The sequence below is a fragment of the Dermacentor silvarum genome, chromosome 1 (assembly GCF_013339745.2).
Source record: "Dermacentor silvarum isolate Dsil-2018 chromosome 1, BIME_Dsil_1.4, whole genome shotgun sequence".
In the NCBI taxonomy this organism is placed as follows: domain Eukaryota; kingdom Metazoa; phylum Arthropoda; class Arachnida; order Ixodida; family Ixodidae; genus Dermacentor; species Dermacentor silvarum.
In genome coordinates, this window is record NC_051154.1 from 31843228 (window position 1) to 31867630 (window position 24403).

Genomic DNA, 24403 nt, shown 5'->3' on the forward strand with positions numbered 1-24403 from the left:
GACGATCAACAACATTTTTGTGCGGGATACTGTTCTGCGTTCTCACATCGCCAAGCACGAACAGCCTCTCGAAGACAGTGTGACATTCTGCCCGTCGACCATTACGTTACACTCTGGTTGGTTCCATCTGTTGCCCACCTTTTCAAGGTCTAAGGCTGTAGCTTCCTTCTTATTACCATCTTCCGCCCGCTATTATGAAGAATAGAGTGGCACAGTCATCGCAGGGAATCAATTGCACTGTGGAAACTAATCGAGAGCGCTTGTTCCGGAATGGCACACGATAGGTCGCAAATCAAAGCGAGCGGTTGTCTCATTCCCATGGTCTCCTCTCGTGCTGGATGAACATAAAATGTGGGCTTGATACCTCGACCATCGCGTTCTCGAAGACATGGTTTTGTTGCCATATCCCGTCAGTCTCCTCTTCCCTGAGCATGCCAGCCCCCCTCCAACTGCCTCTGCTAGTTTGCTGGCATAATTGCTGCTTTCAGCAGCAACCACCATTCGCCTAGCTGTTATCGTTTCCGGTACCGTGCTCCGATTACGCCCAGAGGCGCTTGTCCATACGTTCTTCTTTATTTCTTCTTTCGCGCCACGTGCACGCAGTTCAGATGAACGGGCACGAGCCGGCAGCTCGCGCGTGCGTAACTCACGCCGTCGCGCCCAGTCAACGCAGAGTGCATGCGCGGAGCGCGAGCGCACGTGCCGTTGGAGCATGTTTCGGCGCCCAGTCGGTTGGCGCACGAAAGCTCGCAGCTGGGCGAAATTTGAGCGCTCCCTATAGAAGGGCTCGCCCGCGCCCTTGAAACCGTGGCCCACTGGCGAAACGTCCAGTGTGCGACCCTCTCTCTTCCGCCATCACCCACCGTCACCGTGAAACTCGGATCGGCTATGAAAAACGAAGAAAATATAACCCAAATGAAATGTAGGTCGCGCGGCCAGGATCGAAGTTGAGGGCCCACTCTTGCTCACGTGGTCCAAAGCGCGGAGTGAGCAGAGCAGGGCGCAGCTGCGGCTCGCTCCAGGCGCGTGCCCGCCGCCTTCCAAGCTCCCAGCTTCGCTTGCCTTCGTGGTTCTCGCGTGGAGCGGGAATGCCGCTGCTGTTTCGCGGCGGTGCTCCATCAAGGTCGCTCATGCTGGACGCGATGAGGGGGCGGCCGTGCACACGCCCCGAAGTCCCGCTCGCTCGCGCGGAGAGCTGCTTCTGGTAGCCGCCGGCGCGGGAACCGAAAGTAAACTCAAAGGCACAGCTGAAGGAGTTACGAATATTCACGTGCTTTCGGCGTCTTTCTCAAAAAAGCGTTCCGTGCACTTATAAACGCACTTTTCACGTCCCGTTTTCACAAGTGCGTGGGTTCACCCTCCCTTCTCGCGAAGACACTGCGTTTGCAAAGCTCAGAATGAGAGCCTTTTGCTTCAGTAACGCTCAATAATAGCAGGATTATGCAACGCCTTCAGAAACCAAATACTAGTGGCGGTGTGCACGACCACGGTGAGTTGGATTGACTAGTTAGAACACGAAATCGTTCAAGGGCACTGAAATGGAATTAAGAAAGAAAGCGAAAACTCCTTCGCACTAACAGCAAGGAAAGGTATGCAAGTCAACTAAAACGTTCAGCACTTCTGTGATCCTACGAATTTCCACAATGCTCAGTGGTATACATCAGGAGACTTTCAGTTTATCAGGCAGGTCTGCTATTGTGTTTGGTTTCCTTTTCTTAACGATCCCATTAAAAAAACTGCTAATGTCTGGACTTCCCACGAGAGGTCAAGTGAATCTACGAAAACAATTTTGACGGTGGTACGTGTACCGACAGCTGCGCCTGCGCCAATTATCTAATGCATCAACTAGTATAGAGGCGTGTATCTTCGTCGGCACAGCTTGTCATTTCGCAGTACATGCTCGCTTCTTGATTACTTATATGTGGTTTGTACAAGGGTCGTTCCTAGTAAATTGTTCCTACAGTGAAAAAGAATAAATCACAAGAGAGGACAGGAGCGCGTGCTGACTATCAACTAAACAGTCTCCTAAATGCAAAGTGCAAAACGAATAGAGGGAGCGCGGTATCTTAATTATCTCACGGTGTAACATTATCCTCATTCACTATCCTACTCGGCACACACCTTATATGCATGCGGAGCCCTTCTATGTACAATGGCGACGACCCATATGCGTCGCTTGCTGTGGAACAGCGATGTGTATAATCAAAGTTATAACGGAAGAGAACGTCAGTGCAGTTGGAATGTAGCCGCAGTGCGGCGAACACACGGTGTGAAGAACGCAAGTGCACTAATGGTCTCGAGAGTTGACGAGCAAGAGAAAGTGACCTTCGCCCGACTGCAGAACGGACTCCGGTGCTGGTTGCCACAGCAGATCCCTTGTGTGCCGCAGGAATAGAAGCTGGCAGAACGTTGGCAGTGGTGTCAAAGCCATACATGGGCCATACTCAAAACTTAACTGACCTACTTTCATAAGCGTATAGCACATTGCCTTCGTGTGTCAAAAGCAAGCATCCTGCGGGTAATTTTAAATAACGCCTTCACTAAAGAATTTGTAAAATATGTAAGCGCGTGAGCTCCTATTAGGCTCTCAAATATTCAGATGTGTTTCTGAGGCTACTTCGATGGCTATCTTGCTTAGGGTGCAATTGAATGTCCTACAAGTACATTTGGCTGATGTGACGGTGGCAGGGCTGGAAACATCCCCTGTAAAACCAATTAATTTCATTTTTAAATCGAAGCTTTCTTTGTTTCACTGATTCGTCCGTGAGCGCCGAAAACGCACTGCAGGAAAGCCAACTTACGCAACAAAACAATCTGCGCATCTGCGCTCACAATCGTAGAACACTACAGTTTACATTCGCAGTTGTACCGATAAGAACAATGGGAACTGCAACGCCACGCTACCCAAACTGTATATATCTGCATTGCATTACGCGCGTTACGCAATGCATTGGGTAGACCGTGGGTGCCGCGCACGGCAGAAGAGGCTGCCGTACGCGATATTTAAGCGCGAGCGCGATCCTGCCCGTAAGGCCGATCCCGTGTACCGGCAACGGCAGAGCCTCTGACCGTCTACCACAGCGATAAGGCAATACTGTAAAGAGTAGAGTCATCCGTGAAAGTGTGAGTGTGTGTGTGTACATGAACGGCTACATGATCTAAAATAAAGGCTGTGCAACTTATAACGGAATGTGTCTTCTTAAAAAAATACAATCCTATACAAGCAATCAAATCACATTTGCACCGCATTGGATCGCTCAGCATTTCTTGGGTTTGTTGCGTCGTCGTTGGCTTTGGACTTTGATTCAGCTTGCATGGGCGAATGCTTCGCGTTTGTTATATTTTGTTATATTTTTGTTATATTTGTCGTATATACTCAATAAAAGACTGCATGCAGCAAAAACGTTCTTATCGAGCAAAAGCTGCACAAGACAAATGTGTCGAATAACTAAAAAAATAGGCGCGTTTTAACCAAATTACCGGGGGGCCGAATTCACAAAACTTTTTGTTCGTAAGTGCTGTTTCCCATTGTCCGGTCCCTTTTCATAATGATATCCCCGCCAACACGATTGGCTGGAATGTATTCTTGCGAACAATTCTAGCGTAAGTACTTTTTTGTGAATACGTGCCCGAGGTCGATGGTGTCGTTATGCGGACTTTAAGCTTATTTATTAGCGGTGGCTTAAGCACCGAGATGTCTAGAGTTATACTCTTGTGCGTATATATAACTTCCAAAAAAAGCTAACAATTTCTGTGCATTGTCATTTGTAAATATATTGCGCTCGTTCAAAGCGGCCGCAGGTACGCTGTGAGGGCGTCATAACAGCGCAATGTTTCATGACGTTGCGAGTGCATGCGATGTCTTGCCACGATTCTTTCATAGCAGATATCGCGTCGTCGCCGTAGTCATCGAAATAGAAATTTTTCTCTCTGCCACTGAATCCAGCGGATTCATGATTCCCTAACTTTTTCTCATGAGACTCAATACACACGTGTTATGCCATCCTGACATGCCTTCAACTAGTTGTTTACTACGTCGTCTTGTCGTTATTTGTATCATGTCCGCCATATGTCGGACACGCAGTCGGTTCAGCGCAAGGTTATAATATGAATTCGTCGTTGGGCTCGATGCCGGCTCAGCGGCACAATGTTCTCTGTCTTGAATATTAGATTAATTTCATCTATGCCTGTGTGCGCTGCCGTTCACACATATCTACATACTGGAGCTTACCCTGGCTACGATGAGAGGCAAATATTTCAGGCAGGATAAATCTAAGCTTTAGGCAAACAAGGTTCCTGTTCATGTGCACTTAGACACATGCAGCCTCATGTAATCGAAGTAAACACATGGCGTTCACGAAGCCTTCGGGAAGCGACGAGAGCGCTCACTGCGTGCTCGCATGCAGTCGCGAGCGCAATCCACGTCCGGTGAAGAAGAGAAAAATAAGTAAGAAGGAATTGCGAGTCCAATAAACCCGCGTCCAGAACGGGACGTTTCGTGTGGTGCACCTGAGCTCATCCTACCAACAGCCAAGCTATTTCAGGCTCCTCGGGAGCTGGCGTCAATCTTCGGCGGAAGGCGAAGCATAGGACAACAAGCAAAGTACGACGACGCTGACATAACGGCACGCAGGCGGGGATTAAAAAAGAGGCGAGGCAGGAGAAAAGCAGCGCTTCCTCCGGTGCCTCTCGAGTACGGCGTGGCACGCATGACCTGGCAGATGGGACGCACGTTTTTTCCACGTTCCTGTGTACACGGGCGCGCGCTCGAAACACACCAAAGCAGAAGAGCCCGTGGGCCGGAGTTTTTTTTTTTCGACGGGTCAAAAAGTCAGTGAACGGAAGGCGCACGGACGCAAATCTAAGAAGGACGAAGCTCACCTTCGGCGTTCGTAGCTGCACCCTGCGGGTCCTCGTCGGTGTCCTGGAGGTTCCCACCTTTAGGCTGGAGATTTCCGGCAGCAAGCTCGAGGTTTCCTGCCGCGAACTGGAACATCTCGCCCACAAACTTGAAGATTTCCCCCGCGAGCTGAAGGTTTACAGCTGTCTGCTGTATGTTTTCTTCCGAAACCTGGATGTTTTCGCGTCGAACCTCTTTAGCCTTGCCCCAGGATGCTATAGCTGCTCTCAGAAGGCCCCTGCATTCTTCCGGGAGATCTTCGACCACTGCTTGGAAGTCTGCATCATCCAGAGGGTCTACATACGCGTACTGAGGTTCTTCACCCCCGACCAGAACTGCACCCTGCATGTCTTCCTGTGCGTACTCGGCGGTCCCATCCGCGTAGTGGACATGCACAACGGCGTTCTGAGGGTCTTCTCCGAAAACGATTCGGGGATCTTCTGCACCTAGCAGGCTTTCGCTGATGTTGGCTGAGAAAAGAAAACAAAACCGCGTTAGAATTAACACGCACAAAACGAAAGTTTAGAAATGACCAACATCCTCTGTATAGCGCGGAAAAGTCATCAGGAAAAGTATGTTGATCCTAAGTCACCGAGAAGATTAAAAAAAAGAAATCAAATCGAGGTGCGTCTGCAAAGGGGCCACGGGAAATGCAACTATGCATTCACGTGTCCACATTTCGACCATAGGTTTCGCCCACGCTGCTCCGACGGATATTTTAAAGAAAAATGTAGAAGAGCCCCTCTGCTTACGTCAGAGGTTGCAAATTCTAAGCGGGCCTGAGGTTTCAAGGTATTCCGTGGCAAGGCTTCGAGTTCATATTCACCGCGGCGGACGTCCTGAAGCGTGCGCCGAAATATCTGTGCACAGGTGCTTTTACAATCATAAAATTCTCAGCATATGTACAATTGTGGCATGTGCAAATCATGCAGGTTTTATTGAAGATATCTTTTTTTCTTTTTTTAGTTATACCAACGTTATTGCGGCGCCTGAGCTTTAACTGTTGTCCATTAGCATCCACCACGGACTCGCTATATTTGAATTCTAGTAGGGACCTAATCACGGTCGCCTATGCCTTTATGTGTGCACGAAGGATGCGGATGTTGACGGGAAAACGCACCCTGGCGGCCATGTAGCCAACAGTCGTTGGTGCCATCTAAAAGAACGTAAATAAATAGACAAACAAAAAACGCCAATGTCAAGACACAAAACACGATATGAAAATCGAGTCGTAAGCACGTTTTTGCCAGCACCAAAAATAAAGAAATTATTGACGAACCAACAGAGGAAAGTGATTTTTGCGGAGTCCTTCCTCTATTGAATTTGTGAAAATGCGATTTTCATGTCGTCACCAAAGACGGATCGCTTCTTTATTTCAACGCTAACGCTTTTTAGTCAATGACGTAATCAATATCGCTGTTCCCGACACCTTTCTGACGAGCAGACAGATTCTTGGCTCCACTGGCGGCAATAAAACTGAGTCAAAGAAAGTGACGCTCACTTTTAAGAGCTTCAGTTTGGGATAAGGTGCTGCGAACATCGACGTAAGGATGATTATATATATATATATATATATATATATATATATATATATATCATAAGAAGCCAACAAACACCAAAGAAAACACAGGGGAAATTAATTGTACTTACTAATTGAATTAAAGAAATCATAAATTAATGGATTTAAAATTGAACAACTTGCCGCAGGCGGGGAACGATCCCACGTCTTCGAATTACGCGTGTGACGCTCCTAGCAATTGAGCTACCGCGGCACCGTTATCCCATCCACTTTCTGGGATATATTTATGTTTTACAACTAGAACTAACCCTGGGAATGTTAGCCAGCGCACATCCGCCGCCAAGGTTTGTGAGTGATGGCGCTGGCTAACACTCCCGCAATAAGCTAGATAGCCTAATAAGCCTGGTGGACAGTTTCGGGAAAGTTATACCTACTGAACGTTGCGCATGAACCCGTAATAATATTTTTTTTTAGTCCAGTAACATCGCCTCCCGTTACTCGGCCCTGACTTCCCCTGCAATGTAATAATCGCTTCGGGCGGCTTGGAACATTTAATTTGTAAATTGAAACCTTAATTCCAAAGTGATGGTTATACGGCGTCCAAGTTTTTGGAAAGTACTAGAACTCCATAATACTAACAAAGATCTCAACAATCGCTTGATAAAGGTTATCGATACAGATCTCCGCTAACGACGCCCAGTCCCGTCTACACTGGCGTCGAACTAGGGTTCTTTCCTTGAATCACTGCGTTTTTATAGACCCGCATCAACGACTTTGTTACTCGCCTTTATTTTAATGTTTACCTTCCCGCTGATTGTTTAATTTTGCGTGAGGTAACTTCTACTGACATCATCATGCTTCAATCTGCCAATGCCATCGCTGCTCGCTGCAAAGCTTGGTGTACGAAGTTGAACATTGTAAATTTAATGAAAGTTGATGCGCGTCACCAGAACCATCTTACATGCAGTCCGCTTACTACATTTGATAACACAGCTTTGGAATCAGTTTCGCGCTACAAGTACATCGGCGTTCATATCCCATCCGACTTTATCTGGACCGCTCACATTTACTGCTTTACTAATAATGCGTTAGTCATGCGAATAGAATGCTAGGATACCTCTGATTAAATTTTTCACATCGTCCTTTGTTAAAGCTTATACTTTATAACGCCATATAATACTTACCAAACTTGAATACCCTGCCTCAGCGTGGGACACAAGTCACACTCAACCTCATTCATTTAATATAAATGGTTTAGCATCATTCTGCTCAATTTCATTCCATTTCATACCTCCAGGACAACAAGTATAAGTCAGTGCATTCGTATTTTTCGCATAATACCAGCGGTCGTATTCAAAAAAGCGTTTCGTTCGTTATGTGCTTTTTGCCATTGGCGGACGTCTCAGCTTAATACAGGGTGTCCCAACTCTCATGCACCACGATAAAAAAAAAAAAAAAGACCAATTGCGTTACTCGAAGACGTAGTGCATACTGTTTCCAGTACAGTGGAGTAGCCGCCAGTAATTTTTTCGTTACTGTGATTTAATTAGGTAATTGTACTCGAGAAGTACGGTCCTAATTGTCAAAGTGTCAATGAGAAAATTGTAGAGCAACACGGAAAACTCCGGATACAGCTTTCTGTTGCTCAATACGTGCTACATAAAAGTGATTTTCCGAGCGTGAAAAAAGCCCGCGAATACTCGCAAAGTGCCTCGAGTGGCCAGTCGCACGGCAATTTTGCGTGTTCTTGACCCGTATTAAAAAAAAAAAATCTCTTACCCTAGAATTGTCCGTAAAAGTAAATTCCAGGCCATCCTGATACTGGACATAATAGCGAAGGCGGCCAGTGCCAAAGAGTATACTTACGAAAGGAAAGCTTTGTGCACACGGCCTCTTCCGTTTATGTGCTCTGTTTTCTTATAACGACTCCTCTCTTAAATGTCATTGGCAGCGTGTATACGCAAATGAAAGAAAACTGGTAGTAGACTTCGCCATACATACGTGCCACCAAAACAAGACTTGCATTCCCTAAAATTGGCTTCCGTAAAGTGCCATTCAAGATTGACCGATCGCCAACGTATCACACGGATCGCTATCATGCGTGAACGCGAACGCCAGCCTTAGAGAAATTTTTGTGAATACGGATCCGGATTATTCCAACTGAGAAAAATTTACGTCAAACTTTGCCGAAAACGGAAATTTCTTTTGCAGCAGCCCAACGGAACAATAATGGCCGATGTCATCACGCTAACACTTTTTGCAGTACAAGCCTGAATATAATTGTGCCCGATTTCATCCTTATCAGATGACAACAATATTGTTCGCGTGTGCATGCATTCGTTTAAAGGCATATCACAGGTTAAATGTTTGCTCCTTCCACAAGCACTGCATTTTGTATAATTCTGAATACGATGATTGATTAAATTTATATGTGCTGTTTTCCTCGCCAAAGAAATACACCTTCCACAACACATTGCTTCGTTATAAAAGTTGCTTTTTACTTTTCAAATATATTTCTTTTGTTACTACAACGCTTACGTGTCTGTGTTCGCTTGATGTTTGCTCTTTTACGTCGTGTATCGTAAAGCTTTTGTTGGGTCCTCCTCCTCTTCTCATGTAAAGTGACCCGATAACGTTCACAAAAGAAAAACTACTTATCACACCTTGATGTTATTTCGCAAACTATCTTGCAGACGCGAATCGCCAAGAAGATTGGCCATCTTTACAGCCAGCCGCCGCCGACAACGACCGCACGTGACGTCACCGCACTAATCCGTTAAAACTAACCTGCCATGGATGACAAGGCCGCCTTTGACAAATAGATTCGCCTATCGAAACGTAGGCCAGCCTTTCTGAGACACTATATTCCTGCTTATGTAATTATTATGTCACATATATTTAAATATTAGTGTATATAGTGCCGAAATTAGGGACGGTACCCACCTTGAAGGCCTTCAAGTAGGCAGGCGTCTATTGCGTCTGAAAAACAAAACAAATCAAAAAGGAAAACCACCACAAAAGGAATATCAACAAGCAGCGTTAGGTAACGAATCATTCAACACACGTCAGACCCGGCTTCTATACATCTATTGTCAGCGCGATAGCACAAAGGCTAAACGTCTTGATAAAAGGCGGCGGAAGTTGACGGTGTCGTGCCCCGTAGGGCGCATGCGAATAACATTTCGTTTCTATTACGCCTTCCGTCACACATCGATCCGTCCGCCCAGTGATGTTAAAGTGAATTGCGCGACGCTGCGGAAACCGCCGCGCGCGCTCCATGCGAGCTGTCGTTATGACAGAGAGACCCCGTTTTCCCCCGGAAATGCACCAGCACTCTGGAAATTCAGCGCACGCCCAAAATCCCGTTCGCCCTGACGTCAAGGCGCGCTCCAACAAGCGTTTCAAAACTGCCGATATACGGAGGACAGCAATTTCGCAGAGATGAGACGTGCGGACGCAGCGGATGCGCTGGGGAGAGGCTTTTTTTTTTTTTTTTTTTTTTTTTTTTTGCTTGCATGAGCGCGGATCAAGGGGCTCCGAGGAGTTGCCGTCATATCCGCTACAGGCAATGCGTACGTCCAGGGTCCTCACCAGGCCCGTAGCCAGGAATTTTTTTCGGAGGGTGAGGAGGGCACTTGCTGAAGGCCTTGACTATTTGAGGAAAGCATCTATTTTTCAGTAATTATTTTCGGTAAAAATCGCAGTAAGTAAATTATGTGACTTTTTAAATACTAGAAGAATGGGGGAGGAGGGGGGGGGGGTCGCAGTGGTGGCAAAGTCGGGAGCGCAGCCGCGTCTCTCTGTTTATCGGGCGCCGACTGTCGGGTGCGGCGTCCTCTGCTCTTTTGTGATGATCCGTGTCGCTTACGCGGCGGCCCGTTCGGCCGATGTACTCAGCGCAGTAGGACATGGGCACGATGAGATCTGCTCAGTCTTGCACATGGTGAGCAGCTCTTGACAAGTTTCTTTGCGCAGCGCGGTGGCGGGGAGCCCATCTGGAGAACCTCCCTCTCCCCCCCCCCCCCCCATCAAAATTTCGGGGGGGGGGGGGGCTTTAGGTCCTCGACCCCCCCCCCCCCCCCCTATCCCTCCTTGGCGACAGGCCTGGCCCTCACATATTCGGACTATGGTGAACTATAGTTCGGACGACAACTGCGAAGGTAAGTGCACAATGCACCGCATATACACAGCAGCAATCACTGGTCAAACCTCAATGCATGTCTGTAGAATACGTTTTTTTTTTCTCATCGAGAAATTATGCAAGACCGAATGCGAATGTAAACCTCAAAGGCACTGTTTCACGAAGCAAAAACAAACAAGCAAACAAACAAATAAACAAACAAAACGCCAGTGGTACCTGCACCACATAAGAAAAAGGGAATGAGTGAATTAAATAGAAATACGCAGTGGCAGGGTTTCTGCCTGAGGAAATGGGGTCTTCTTGAATTTTTTTTTTACATTTTTGATGAACATTTTAATGGTTCTGAGCTAGATACACTCTAGGCGATGCGGAGGTTTCAAGCGAACATCAGCCGATTACCCGCATCTAAGTTTTGTGTTACAGCGGCTGTAATACCAGGAGTAATTGGAATGCATGCCTGCGTCGTGTTGCCGTCGCAGGCATCCATCACAGCAGCTGATGAAGCAGCTTAGGCACTACAGGTTGTGGAATATATTATGGTTGCTTATTTATTCGATCCTAACACAATGTGCAGCTTTTGGACCTCATTAACCAATCGCTCAATAATTCGGTTTGACACTCCGCTGCAATGAAAATGGCTTACTCAACAACAGAACGAGGCTATGCTGAGGAGAGCTATAAGTATGCCCATAAAGAAAATTCAATTCATCTTAATTTTATTTAATTGATAGGAGGAGACGAGACAAATAGCTGTGAATACAGCTTGGTAGGAATCCCGGCTTCTGTGGCAATGCAGCAGGAGCAGCTATGCAGCAGCCATTATGTGTATATAAATATATATGATAAAGTACATACAATTATACAATAAAAATGGTGCATATCAATTGGTGCATACATATGGGAATATGTACAGATAACATACATATTGATGTACGTTATGCTAAATGCATTTGTATTCAATACAAATAATTAGCATTTTCATAAGTGGAATATGTTAACGCATAAAGCACAGCACCCTGAAACAATAATGCGAATTGAAAGCAATATGTAAGCGGTTATATACAGGACAATTTCTGTTGGCAGTCGATTTTGATAAAGGAACTACGATGGCAAGCAATATCAAAGATTATCCTAATTGGTTCACGGTGTCGGTACAAATTTTTTGTGTGCCTTGTTTGTCTTGTGTGGATGTTTTTCTGAATTCTAACCAGTAAGATCATTAAATTGAGGCTATAGCGTAATAATTCTTTATAACTTAGAATCAACCTATAGTTGTATTGGAAACGTGGGCAAAATATACTTCATAAAAAGACTGCCACTGTGGGAGAGAAATGGCACATTCGTAATACAGCGAACATCTTTTTTCTGGAGTAGGTACGCTCCCGACGAATTACACACGCCATTTGTACAGCAGACAGTGCGACAATACTGAAGATGACATTACTAACGAGTTATCAAGTTTTTGAGCTTAACAGGAAGCTTATGTCTCGTACGCAAGGTGATACCAACACAAGAGGAATTTTATATTCAATATACTCGATATAATCTTTAGAAAGGATGATACCTAAAGTTTTTTTTTAGGTTATTGACACTTTCTATAGCTTCATTGCCCACAATAATATGAATGCCCGTTGACGTTTTACCTTTTCGGTGTGTATATACTGAACCATTTTACTTTAAAGGCATTTATTTTGAAATGGTTTATGTACGCCCATTTTTTTTTTTTTTTTGCGTACATGTACGTATGTATGTACGGCCTTTTCTTCAATTTCTGTTTCAAGCGCACCCATAACGAAAACTATTAGTCCCTGCACACAAGATCATTTTGACATCACGAACACTGTGCACTATGTCATGGCCCCATATTAAGAATAGAAATAGACACAGTGTGCTTCCCAGCGGGACTTCAGCACGCATTTGCAATGAAGCATTGTCGATGCTTGTGATCTGCTGTCCTTGTGAAAGATAAAAGCGTATGGGGAATACCCCGGACACCATATTTTTTAGATTCAAAAACATTAGGTCGATTTTGATAAACGAACTAGGATGGAAAGCAATGTCAAAGTTGTCTTCATTCAACCTTTGAAAAAAAAAAACGACATAAATAACAGCAATGAGCTTTTGCCGCTGAATGCTGAAAGTCGTTTCTTATTGTGCCAACAGTGAAGTTTCTGCTGATCGATGCTTTCAGAATCCATGCTGGAAACCGTGTAATAAATTATGCCTAGTAAACCATAGCTGGACATGGGCAACTTTCTCTACACCTTTGACTATTGAATTGACTATTCAGCTGTCAACCTCTGCTCTTAACTCAAAAAACTTCAACCCCGTAAAAGCTAATTAGATTCGTGTGTGACCTTAGAAGAGGAATTACTGCGTTACATGGTCATCCCTTGTGCTCCTCTCAAAGGAACGAATATGCCGAGGCGACACGACACGACACGCCGTTGGCTGCTCATGAGGCCATTAGTTTAAGATGGCATAAAATGACAATGGTCACTGCGGCGAGCAATAGGCTGTTCCTTTCTACCTCTGAAATGTATCTGCACTCCTTACGGTGACGTCGGCTCTTGATAATACGACGCAGCAGGACGAGTTTTACCAGCCGCCTCAGATGCGACAGAAAGCGTCATTTGGTGGCAGTAAAATACAGCTCAACTTTTGTTGCATCGAACGATTGTCTGCTTGCTATTATTAGCAACACGTTTGAAATATATTGCATTTTGGAATAAGGGTCGTGATAATGCAGTGATTATATATTCCAATTATTTTCCTTTTCGGGCCATCACCGTTATCACCGTTATAACCGCGTTATCAGCGGGGCCGGCTGGTCGTTAACGGTGGACGATAAGAAGAGAACAGAATCTACCAAAAGGAATCCTTACATTACACTTGCCAAGCGTGCACATGGGTTGGGCGTATTAGAGTCGACTTTCATCGAACAGAGAATGAGGCATTGGGAAACTATGCCAACGTACGTTCAAGCTCTAAACACGTCACTAGTCATTAAAAAATAATCAAACCATCTTGAAGACCATTGCCACTAGTCAACATTCGGAGGCTGCATTGGGAAACGCGTTGTGCTTTAACTGATACTAATTTTAGCTCAAGTTTTACTTATGTATATAGGTATATAATAGAAACATTGCTTTAATGGCAATGAACTAAGCTGTACAAGACGCATACGGGGCTCTGGATTGTTACCCGTCGTTCTGTGCACGCCCAATGATGTTTTCGAGGTAAGGTTTGCTTCGACGTATATGTATGGTAAATCTCCGGCGTTCCTTCGGGTGGTTTTCCTGTGCTAAAGCATTTAACTTAGCTAGCGGGGTTTTACCGTGGGCATTCCGTTATTATCCTCAAATCTATCAGACTCTAGCAGTGCTAAGCTCACTGCCCCATACGTTTCTTGCGCATCTCACCATCATTGTCTTCCAAGCTGTCCGCGACGCTGAAACCTATAAGAAAGAAAGAAGGCAATGTCAGTAGACGAAACAGAAATTGTTGTGAGTAAATAACTAGAAACATTTTCACATTCGCAATTCAGTGCCAAACCGACATCTTTCAATACTTTGAGCATTAGCTTCCAGTAATATATATATAAATAAAAAATGGTGAATACATAACGTAGGGAAATAGGACAGAGCCTGTGCAGGACTTGAGTAGATTCTCATTCACCGTACTGACGCACTTCAGACAAGAAATCATCTCAGTTAGCGCAGTGTGTAAAGCAAATCAAGGAGATGATTTGCGCGAGTGCTTTGATTTAGCGCTTACTGGTGCTCACTGGAGCAGCAATTTCTCATGTTTTATGCTTTGGAAGGCTCGCAGGGCCAAGACTAGTATATTACGTTACACAGAGTCATTGAAAATGTATTCAGGATGCGTGGATTACAAGATGGAAACAGCGGCGAGATATAATTATGTTGCGTGGAGTATGTGGCTTCAGCCGTTGCTCTCACGCATCTTTGACATGCATGATGCTGATTTATTAGTAATTAATAAACGAAGCAATAAAAGCTGGTAAAAAAGGGAGGTGGAGGCACAGTGAATGCATCGAGGCCATTGTGGGTACCTAAATATCCCGGGAAATCAAAGTATTAGTGGAGGGGGGGGGGGGGGGGAGAAGCCATTTTTTATCTCAGGCGCCTGGTCTGATAATTATTCAGTATCGCCGTGGCGTGCCTCGCCAGGGTTTCCGACAGGCCTTTAGAATTGGTAGGGATGTAATGTGCTACTCCACCTAGGATGGGTGACGTTTGTCAGAAAGGATCATCATCAGCCTATTTTTTTCTTATTACCACTGCAGGACGAAAGACTCTCCCAGCGGTATTCTGTCGGTTCTGTCTTGCGCTAGCTGATTCCCACTTGCACCTGCAAATTTTCTAATTTAATCACCTCGGCTAATTTTCTGCCGTCCTCAACTGCGCTTCCCTTCCCTTCACACCCATTCTGTAACTCTAATGGTCCACCGGTTATCTGCCCTACGCATTACAAGGCCTGCCCATCACGATTTTTTTTCTCTTAATGTCAACTAGAATATCGGCTATCCCTGTTTGCTCTCTGATCCACACCGCTCTCTTCTTGTCTCTTACCGTTATGCCTAACATTTTTCGTTCCATCGCTCTTTGCGCGGTCCTTAACTTTCTCGAGCTTTTTTGTTAACCTCCCCGTTTCTGCACATATGCAAGCACTGGTAGAATGCAATGATTGTTCACATTTCTTTTCAATAACAGTGGTAAGCTCCCAGTCCGGATTTGGTAATGCCTGCTGTATGCGCTCCAATCCCTTTTTATTCTTCTGTAAATTTGCTTCTCATGATCAGGGTCTCCTGTGAGTGATTGACTTAGATAAACATACTCCTGTGCAGACTCTAGAGGTTGACTGGCGATCATTAATTATTGTTTCCTTGCCAGCCTAGCGAACAGTATCGTTTTCTTCTGCATATTAATCTTCAATCCTACTCTTACACTTTCGCGGTTAAGGTCCTCCATCATTTGTTGCAATTCATTCCTAATGTTGCTGCACAGGACAATGTCATCTGCAAACCGAAGGTTGTTGTGATATTCACCATTGATCCTCGCTCCTAAGCCTTCCCAGTTTAACATTGGGGAATAGCATTGGGGAGATTGTGTCTCCTTGCCTGGACCCCTTTCTTGATAGCTTATTTTCTACTTTTCTTTCGGAGAAGCAAGGTAGCTGTGCAATCTTTGTAGATATTTCCCAAGATATTCACGTATGCCTCCTGTACTTTTTGACTACGCAATGCCTCCATGACTGCTAGTATCTAATTAAACGCCTTTTTGATCTATGAAAGCCATATAGAAAGGTTGATTGTACTCTGCAGATTTCTCAACTAATTCATTACATGGACGTGACTTGTAAAATATCTCTCCCTGAAGCCAGCCTGTTCTCTTGGTTGATTGAAGTGAAGTGTTGCTCCGATTCTATTGGATGCTATCTTGGTGAATATTTTATACACTACTGAAAGCAAGCTAATGGGCCTATAATTCTTCAATTCTTTCACGTCTCCCTCTTTATGGATTAGTATAATGTTGGCATTATTACAGCTCTCTGGTACCCTTGAAATGGTGTAGACAGTGCGTATAAAGGGCCGCAAGCTTTTCACGCATAACATCTCCTCCATCTTTGATTAAATCGACTGTTATTTCATCTTCTGCCAATTTTCACCGGGACATATCTTGCAAGGCCCTTCTAACTTCATCGCTAGCTATAGATGGAGCCTCTGTATCCTGTTCATCACGTCCAATGAAGGTCACGTGGCTGCTCTGGGTACTATACAGGTCAGTATAGGATTCTTCTGCTGCTTTTACTATATCGAAATTGCTTACGACATTGCCCTGCTTATCTTTAACTGCATGCACACATCTTGCCCTGTCCTATGCCAAGTTTTCTTCTGATTTCATGCTGCAGCCATTTTTTATTGCTTCCTCAATCTTTCCAACGTTATAATTACGAATATCGCTTACTTTCCTCTTGTTTATCAGCTTTGAGAGTTCAGCGAATTCTATCTGATCTCTTGAGTCAGAAATTGTAATGCTTTGTCGTTTCTTTATTAGGTCCTTTGTTAGTTGGGAGGGTTTACGTACTGGTTGTCTTAGCGCCTTACCTCCCGCTTCATTTGCTGCTTCAGTAACCAGCCTATTTACGGTTCCGTTAATTACCTCTATGTGATCCTCATCTTCCTGTTCTAAAGCTGCATACCTGTTTGCGAGTACCAGCCTGAACTCGTCTGCTTTTAGCCTTACTGCGTCTAGGTCGGTCTGTTTCTTGTTGACGAATTTTGCTCGTTCTCTCTTCAAATTGAGAGCTATTCTGCCCTCACTAACCTATGATCACTACTCTTTACCCTAATTCACACTTCTACATCCTGCACTATGCTGGGATCGGCAGACAGTATGAAATCTATTTCATTTCTTATTCCTCCATTAGGGCGTTTCCAGGTCCACTTCCTGTTACTGCGCTTCCTGGAGAAGGTATTCATTATTCGGAGTTTGTTCATTTCCGCGAATTTTACCAACATCTCTCCTCTAGTGTTCCTAGAATCGATGCTGTAGTTGCCAATTGATTGTTCCCCAGCCTGCCTTCCCCTCACTTTTGCATTCAAGTGGCCCATGACTAAAGCATACTGAGTTTGCACCCTATATCATTGTTCATAACATCTTCATAAAACTTTTCTATTTCTTCATCATTGTGACTGGAGGTTGGGGCGTAGGCTTGCACTACCTTCATTATATACCTCCTATTAAGCTTTATTACGACGACTGCTACCCTCTCATTAATGCTGTAGAATTCATCAATGTCGCCCGCTATGTCCTTATGGACTAGAAATCCTACCACGAAATCTCTTATCTGGAAGACCTCTGTAGCAGAGGACGTGGCCGTTAGTCAGTACTGTACAAGCCTCACCAGTTCTTTTAACCTCACTAAGGCCAATAATATCCCAGGCAATACCTAACAATTCTTCAAATAGCCCTGCTAAACTAGCCTCACTCGATAGGGTGCGAGTGTTGAACGTTGCCAGGTTCAGTTTCCAGTGGTGGCCTATCCGGATAAAGAGATTCTTAGTCCCTTCTGCCGCGTCGCAGGTCTGACCTCCGCCTTGGTCAAGTGCTCCGCGGCCGCTGGGGACTGAGGGCCACGGTCTAATTGCATGAATCATAAGGGATGTAGTGACCGAATACTGCACTATATAGAGAGGCCAACTGTTCTGGTGAGGGAGTGTATTCGTTAAACCTTAGTGGACCTTCTTTATTTGGCTGCACCGAGACTGACTCTCTGCATTTTTTTTTTTGCCGGTGTCAGGCGCCACTTCAAGCCTGGAAAATGTAGTGGACTGGGCGAGCATTCGAACTAACTACCTTCAGATTAGAAGCCCGATGTTCTACCGCTGTTCCACGCGGGATACGTGCAAGTAATTGAATGAGGGGTGGTTTGGCTTGAGGGCAGTCCCAGATGGGGGATGTGCCCCGTTATCTACCGCAGTGCTAGCACCGGGGACGTCCGTTTAACTTTGTCGTGATAGCGATCGATGATGGAGTTCCTTTAGGCGGCGCGCCAGTGAGCCCTCTCTTGGAGCGGTAAGGATGGGTAGGGTACGGGTAGTGCTAAGCGACCGAGCCACAAATCTTATAGGGTGAACTTTTCTCGCTCGGCGAGTTGATTGCAGTGCGATTTGGGCTCGTAGACAAGAGGTCATGCTAGAGAGGAACTTAGTATGGCTCTTCGAAAGTCAGGGCATGTGCGAATTCGTTCCCGTTTACCTATGAAAGAATGAATGCCATTTTCATCCTTATTACTGTGTCATATGTGGGGTTGCAAGGCAGCATAATTGTCTCAGAAATGGCCAATAACTCCGCTTCTATTGGTGTTGGGAATTTTATGTGACGGTTTCGATGGACACAGTAGCCTTAGCACAGTGCAGTCATATTGGTTTGGACGACTTGGAATGCGGCATCTGTGTATAGTAGGTAGAGGTTCGGTCTACAACGTTCAGTCTGGTGTATCGCCACACGTTTGGCCCTGAATGTGTGCTCTTCTGGCATGGTGACATGTGGGATCCACGTTGCATCGTATGGTAACACTTTCATCAGATAACCTGCCTGTATATTTCTTCATTTCTCTTTCTTTTTGGCGGGGGGGGGTCTTGCATCCCAGGGAAATGTAGAACGATGGTCAGCAGATGTATCTGATATCTTAGATCGTCAAGGAACTGCCTTCCATGAGTTGACGTTTCGAGACAGTGAAGTTGTGTGAATCTGCAGGTCGCACCGCTTCTCTATGGCATGTTAAAAACTAATCACATCCAGCTTTACGTTAATTGCGAATCAGCGCATCTGCTGCGGTCTTTGTTGGTTCAATGTATGATAGTTGATAAAGGTGAGGTAGGCTCTTCTGGTATAGTGACATGTGGGATTCATGTTGAATCGTTTGTTAATCGTTTGCTCACACTTATCAGAGAACCTGTATGTATATCTCTTTTTTTTTCTTTGGGGGGGGGGGGGGGTTCTTGTATCCCAGGGAAGTGTTGTAGAGGGATGGTCAGAAGATGTATCCGATTTCTTAGGTCGTCAAGGACCGTCAAGTGCGTGGATGACGCGTGGGCGCGATTCACAGCAGCTGCCGCCGACAGACCTCCCAGATGAGTCTGACAAGTCGACGCGCGCTACTCTGGCGCCATCTCGTAGCCATCGTCGCCGCAATACGCTTTTCTTCTCCCCCTTTCGCCATACCCTCCTCCTCCGCTTTGCTCCTCGCGTCTTTCATTCCTCGCTGCGCTCTGCGTTAGCTCTCATTGTGCATGCTGGTTCGCTCGGTTACAGCCACGCTCGCCGCAGGAACGGGCGCCTACGAGCTGCGCTCTAAGAGGACACTACGTCTGCTCGGCGGCTAGAAATTACCGCTCGCCCATCACGTGTTTTGTGAGTCGCCTCCGCGAGGGAGAGGGACCGTGTGGCCATAAGAGGGCCTCGGTGCTGTCGACCGGCAGCGCGTGCACGCGGTAGCAGCTCAAGAGTTCCTTCCACGGTGCCGCGAAAGCACTGCACCGCAGGAGCAAGTGTTATAGGGTCTTCACAGTTGTTGTCCGTAGCAGCGAGACTGAGACGTTGCCTGCAAGCTTGAGTCCCTACGCGTCCTTACTCGCAGTCGTAGCAATCCCGCCCGATGCTGCCACGAAATATTGCGTGCGGCTGTCGCGGGCAGCTTCTCCCCGCGTGCAATACGCCGGTCAGGGTGCTGCTGTTTGAGGTGGTGTCGGTTAATAAGACGCACGTCTTCACTGTTTCGGAGAACGTTGTCTTCTTTGCTCTATCCTCTCTGCTAACTTTTCTCTGTCCTTTTTTACTCCCGTACCCCTTCCCTACGAGTGCTGACAGCCGTTCAGGCGTCAGCAGACTATAGGCAGTTTATTTTTATAAGCAACGAATTACTACTACATACTGTGCTATCCCGTATAGTGAAGGGCTATTTCCCATGTGCCTTTCCTTTACATTTTTATGACTAGGCTTCAAAACTGTAAAGTGAAGCTTCCTCCTAGTCTTCGTTCCTCCACGGCGTAACTAATTTCATGAAACGCCTGGGAAAACTTTTATGAATGACTATATGGCGGTTCGCGGATGCTTCAGGCTTAGGCTTGCATACACCTGTATTCACTCCTATTGACAAAACACGGCTGTCTATGCGTCCATCAGCATTGACAGCTGCCACAAATTAATTTAGAAACGATGTATAGTCTATGGAATGTTTATAGATAGTCTGTGGAGTAATGACCCACTTTCCTTCGACTATTGTCTGCGGAGTTCTTGCAAACGGGTTTTGAGGTCTGCAGTGTGGACCCAAAATTGACTGAAAGGAGAAAGTTTGTTCAAGCCTTTTGTCTGAAGATACTCTGCATACAAGAAGTATACTTCGATTCTTTCAATCTGCAGACTGTCGAATCTTGAGGCAAGCAGTGCGAAGAATAACACGGCACTCGGAAAGGAGAGACAGGCACAGCGCTGTGTCACGTCTCTTTCTTCTGCCATGTTATTTCTTGCGCTGTTTGCCTCAGGAAGTGAATACCATTTCGCCCAGGGCAAACAGTCTCTCCGAGACTGAAGAAAGTCACAGTGATGTGAAAACATCAAATGGCCCATTGAGCGAAAATGCCGGCGTCCGGCGTCTGGAGCAGCGAAGCGGCACCTAAATTCCCATTGGCTGCGACGTCATGTCACGTGCGCGCATCGGCGGAGCAGAGCGGGCGAAAGGGAACATCTGCTGCCGCGCTGTTAATTGCTTTTTAAAGACATCCAAGGCGCTCTCACAATTTTTATTGGACGTCATACAGAAGACAGCTAAGCAATAAAAGTGAAAATTCACCCCTTGCGGAAGCTTAGGGGCTATGGCGTTGTGCTGTTGAGTTCCAGGTCACGCGTGTTCGATCCTGGCCGTGGCGGCCGCATGTCGATTGGGCGAAGTTCAGATACGCTCATGCGCTTAAGTTTAGGTGCATTTTTGAGAACCCCAGGGGTTCAAAATTAATCTGGAGTCCCCTAGTGCGGCGTTCCTCATAATCCGATCGTAGTTTTTGCATGTGAAACCTTAAAATTTAATTTAATTTAATTTTTCAAATCAAAAACTCAGCAACTGCGGCGTTTCAGTGACCAGGGGCTTTGGTACTTAATCTTTCCTTACCTTCAAAGTGACTTGCAGCAGCAGTGCCGAAAGTGTGAGAAGTGCCGAAAGTGTGTGGAAGTGTGGCATTTCTTTTTCTCGGTTCAAAGTCACCGGAACTACAGCTGGTCTCGAGAATGTTTTCTTTATGCGTTATTTTTATTTCTCGACTCCAATGTGCTCGCTGTGTCGGTTGCGAGTTCATGTGTGTGTGCGGTCGGGGTCCTACTCGACCCCTGAGGCAGTGCACGGTCGCGAGTGTCTGTGTGAGCCCTCCAAAGCCGTTACGCGGTCGGTCACGATATCTTAAAAGGGAGGCCAGCAGGTCTACCTAGTCAGTCTGCTTTGGGGGAAACACCGCCAAGCAACTAGCGGGTACCGCAGCCGTCGACACCGCATCCACCCGACGAGACCGCCCACGGCCCCGGAAGCGCAGTCTTCGAAGGCCGCTCTTCATGCGTCGTCATGGTGAATGGGCTGTCGCTGGTCCCCCGGTCACCGTACTCCTATTACGTTCTGAACTCTCTTTCGCTAGCTATAACCAGATGCACTGTAAATTCCCGCTTCTCGATACTATAACTGTTCACATGTATAACACGTTAGTTTTGTAGGCTTTCTATGATATGTCACAACTGTCCCGCATTATTGTGTCTTATGATATGTCTATTATCTGTATTATTATGCCTTTATTATCTACAGTGCACGCTGAATTGTAAAAACGAGTTTTACTGCCTGATAGATAAATTCGCTTTGTTGTGGTCGCACGACTCCGACCCATTTTCTGCGTTTGCTACCGGCTACGCCGAGCATCAAACCTACTGTGTCATTTCTCGGTGGCGACCTTGTATCCGCATCATGCTCCTGATACTGTTCAAGAAATGTTTTCTTTTGTTTAGGCCCGATCTCGTCTCCGTGGTCTGAAACTATGCCGTCGCGGGGGAGAATCGAATCCGTGGTCGCGTTCTAAGCAGCATCAGCACGACATATCGCTGAGTAGCCACGAAGGTGCTAATCACGGTTTTTCTGGATTTCTTGGCTGTCTGAATTTGTTGGTACGTTATTGCCGCATAACGCACATAATTCTATGTGCATATATCCAGCTGTACGCAGTGAACGCGCCGGACAAGATATATCGTCTAACTACGACGAAGTTACTGTGTCGCGAGCTGATTCAGCCTTAAATGGCAAACTCATGCGGACAAGTGTCATCGACATTCGTTGCAGAAGAATTTAAAGAAGTTATAATTGAAAATTACTGAAAGCGGCACGTATGCAATGTATTACCGCAGGCATTGATCTCAGCTAGCCCCCGAGTGCGATCTCTGCTTCAATTTCCGGCCATTCCATTGGAAGTTCTTTCTTCACTTAGCTTTGATGAATTAATACGAGTCTTGTGGAAAAAGTATTACTGTGAAAACTAAACAACATGGCCATGCGTAGCGAAAGCTTACCTCCCGACGCATACTCGTCGGTCTCGACGGGATGCAACTCGTCGTCCTCGTCATCGGCGGCTGTAAGGAAGAAAAAAGGAGCAAACAGTTATTACCCCAAACACACTATATAGGACACAACAAGATAAGTATAGATTTAATTGAGATCTATTATTAATTCCAATCGGGTTAACCCCTAACACTCAAGGGCACCGACTCTGATACATGACCGCACCCCCTATTGGCATGAGCACAATGGTGACGAGATGGGCGGCATTTGCATCTTTCTGACCAACTACTGGAAGTCATGACAGAGCAACTAAAACACACTCAAAACCTGGAACAGAATAATGTAATAAAATACTCCCACGTCGAGTGAAAGTATAACAAAGTAGTACCCGTATTAACAACAAAGTTCTTACGCCAGACCTGTTCATATATAATATAGCAAGAGCCAGCCAATGGTGATGTTGGACATATTAGCGAAGGCGACCAGCGAATGGCAAACAGCACTTCCGAATGAAAAGTTTTGTTTCCCAAGTCCCAGGCGAGCTGTTTGAAAAAAAAAAAACTTTAAAAAAATTGCTTGACCGCTTGGCTGTCTGATTGATTGACTGTTTGGTTACTGACTGACGGTAAGCTGTGACTGAATGACTGGTTGGCCGACTGTCGGTAGGCTGTGCTACTGCAGCAGGATTTCGGGCGGGCAAAGGACACGAAAAGTTAACGTGAACAACCGAACGATCAGGAGGACGACTGCCGGGTGCAACGCTCGACGAAAGCATAACAGTGCCATGACGGGAGAGGTGCGGGTTGTCCCTGCACCCACAGCATGTCCAGCAGCAGCGCGAGGCGGTCGTCGAGCTGAGTGATAACGTGCCCAGTCCAGACCGACCGGCCGTAACCGTCTTGCGTCAGCGGCGAGCATAAACACGCATCCGCAACAGCCCATTGAGAGAGCCGCAGCTCGAGGTTTTCGCCCGGGGCACGAGGGCACGTGCTGTGCCGATCGCGACGCTGTCTATTGACGAAAGCAAGCAGTGAGTCGGCTAAGAGCGCCCAGACTTTTTTTTTTTTTTTTTTCGGAAGCTGCAGCTTAGGGTTCGGAGACATCTGTGTAAATACTGGGCCGGGAAGAGAACTGTCTTTGGCCCCCCCTCTCCGCGCTCGCGCCGCCAAAACGTACAAAGAGCCCAGACTGAAAGGAACTCCCTTGAGCAGACCGATGGCCACGGCCGCGATCTAAACCTCGAGCTCCCATCCAGCCCAGGGCCACTCCCCTCTACTGGCACTGACACTTAATTTTTTTCTCTGTTGCCTTTTTTTCCTTTTCTTTTTCTCCGCAGTACTCAAACAGTGGCTATGTACAGCTTTTGGCGGCTGATCTTACGGGGCTTCGAATCCACGGCAAGCACTCGAAAACGTACTCACTTCCACACACCTGAAAGGGACCTGATAAATCAGTTTAAACTGCTGAAGTGCTCTTTCAAAGCTATATTCGTTAATTTTACTATGTTAATTACTGGAATAAAAAATGAAGGTCAAGTTCAATTTCTTGAAATTCAGGGTAAAACCTCAGCGCCGCTACGTTAGTGTGACACCATGGAATTTGGGTCGTCGTCACTCAGAAAAAGTTCTTGAACCTTGCTAAGTATTTGGCTTAGAATACAATGTCTTTGCCGATAAACATTTAACTAGGCTCGATTAGACGCCGTAAAAATCCATGACGTCACGGCGAG

At 46.0% G+C, this 24403-nt stretch overlaps 1 protein-coding gene across 1 annotated transcript in view; it reads right to left on the reverse strand.

The window, feature by feature from the left end:
• Positions 1-4861: 4861 nt before the first annotated feature.
• LOC125945899 (uncharacterized) overlaps positions 4862-24403 on the reverse strand; it is a 76399-nt gene continuing 56857 nt past the window's right edge. The window contains exons 2-6 of the mRNA XM_049668495.1: positions 22686-22745; positions 13983-14018; positions 9363-9398; positions 6021-6056; positions 4862-5370 (exon numbers count right to left, since the gene is read on the reverse strand). Coding sequence (XP_049524452.1) covers positions 4862-5370; positions 6021-6056; positions 9363-9398; positions 13983-14018; positions 22686-22745 — 677 coding nt within the window. The remainder of the gene's footprint in view (positions 5371-6020; positions 6057-9362; positions 9399-13982; positions 14019-22685; positions 22746-24403) is intronic.